Here is a 1,546-nt window from a genome sequence, read left to right as displayed (position 1 = left end):
GGAGGGGGACAGCAGGCGTTGGGGGGAAGGTAGCGTTGGCTGCGAGACCGGAGCATCTCTGCGGAAGACGCTGCCGTTGGAGGGTGATGGACAGTGGTCGTCGGGTGGCTGGCAGGAAGCGGGGCCGGGGGCGGTGTCGGCTGGTGACGGAGGGCGGGATCGGAAGTCGGCAGGGACGGAAAACGACCCTGACCATCACCGACTTCAGTAGCCAGACCGGGCTCCTCTGTGTTCCAGGATGGCCAGTCCCGGACCGTCCGGCAGTTCCAGTTCACGGACTGGCCGGAACAGGGTGTGCCAAAGTCCGGGGAGGGCTTCATCGACTTCATCGGCCAAGTGCACAAGACCAAGGAGCAGTTCGGCCAGGACGGCCCCATCTCTGTCCACTGCAGGTGAGCTGCACCACCCCCCGCCGCCCCGGGCCCCGCCCAGTTTCCGGCTGGGGAGACTGAGGCCTGGGAGGCCAGCCGTCAGCCCGAGGCCGCACGGCTTGGTTCGTTGTGCCCCTGAGTGCCGCCTCCCCCTGCAGCGCCGGTGTGGGCAGGACCGGCGTCTTCATCACGCTCAGCATCGTGCTGGAGCGGATGCGGTACGAAGGCGTGGTGGACATCTTCCAGACGGTGAAGATGCTGCGGACCCAGAGGCCAGCCATGGTGCAGACGGAGGTGAGGCCGGGCGGAGCAGTCGGGGCAGGCAGCTTGGGCTCGCTCCCCTGTGCCTGAGCCTCAGTTTCCCCCTCGTTATCAGCGGGTGGTCTTCAGCACCCGCCTTGGCTGCAAGGGGATTAGTCAGCTCTCGACACCAGCAGATTGAAGTCCAGAGCCGAGCAGGGTCCCTTGGAATGGGCACAGAGGGCTCCATCCCAGTCCCAGGCCCAGCAAGTCCATAGCTCAGCCAGGGCCCCGCCGCCCACAGAGTCTAAAGTTACACTGCTCCCCAGATGGGGAAGCGGGGCGTGCAGTGGGGAGGGGCTCCCTGCGAGCGTGTCCACGTCCGCGTCGCGTGTCCACGTCCGCGTCGGGTGCCTGTGCCACGTCCTCAGACTCCCCCGTCTCCGGGCAGACAGAGCTGGAGTCATAGATTCAGCCTGGAGCGGGCAGCTGAGCAGCCGTGTCTGAGCTGCAGACAGAGGAGTCAGACATGCGAGGGACAAGCTGAGGGGCGTGGCTGGGGGGGGCACGGGAGCCCTGGGAGGTGTCAGAGCAGCAGGGGCACTGATGGAGTCCCCGTCCCTCCCTCCCGTAGGACGAGTACCAGTTCTGCTACCAGGCAGCCCTGGAGTACCTCGGCAGCTTCGACCACTATGCAACGTAAAGCCATGGTCGCCCCCGGCCCGACTCTGCCGGCCCCGGAGGCCTCCGCCCGAGCCGGGTGGGCCTCGGGGGGCCAGGACCCCCAGCGGCCGCCTTTCTGCACGGTCCCTGGGAACAGCGCGGCCCCTCGGGCCCCCCGTGCGGCCCCAGCCACCTCCCTGGCGCTGGCCACCGCCTTCAGATACTTGCCACATTCCTCATTCCCTAACGATTCCAAAACGAGAGGTTCCAGG

At 67.3% G+C, this 1,546-nt stretch overlaps 1 protein-coding gene across 1 annotated transcript in view; it reads left to right on the top strand.

Annotated features, from left to right (window-relative positions):
- The window catches only part of PTPRS (protein tyrosine phosphatase receptor type S), a 65,320-nt gene extending 63,780 nt beyond the window's left edge, over positions 1-1,540 (top strand). Inside the window, 3 exon segments of the mRNA XM_039878550.1 lie at positions 238-392; positions 530-665; positions 1,246-1,540. Of these exon segments, the coding sequence (XP_039734484.1) occupies positions 238-392; positions 530-665; positions 1,246-1,314 (360 nt within the window). The 3' untranslated portion in view covers positions 1,315-1,540.
- The last annotated feature ends 6 nt before the right edge of the window (positions 1,541-1,546 follow it).

This window comes from Pteropus medius, unplaced genomic scaffold (genome assembly GCF_902729225.1).
Source record: "Pteropus medius unplaced genomic scaffold, Ma_sr-lr_union100, whole genome shotgun sequence".
NCBI lineage: Eukaryota > Metazoa > Chordata > Mammalia > Chiroptera > Pteropodidae > Pteropus > Pteropus medius.
This window is presented reverse-complemented; position numbering and strand designations above follow the sequence as displayed.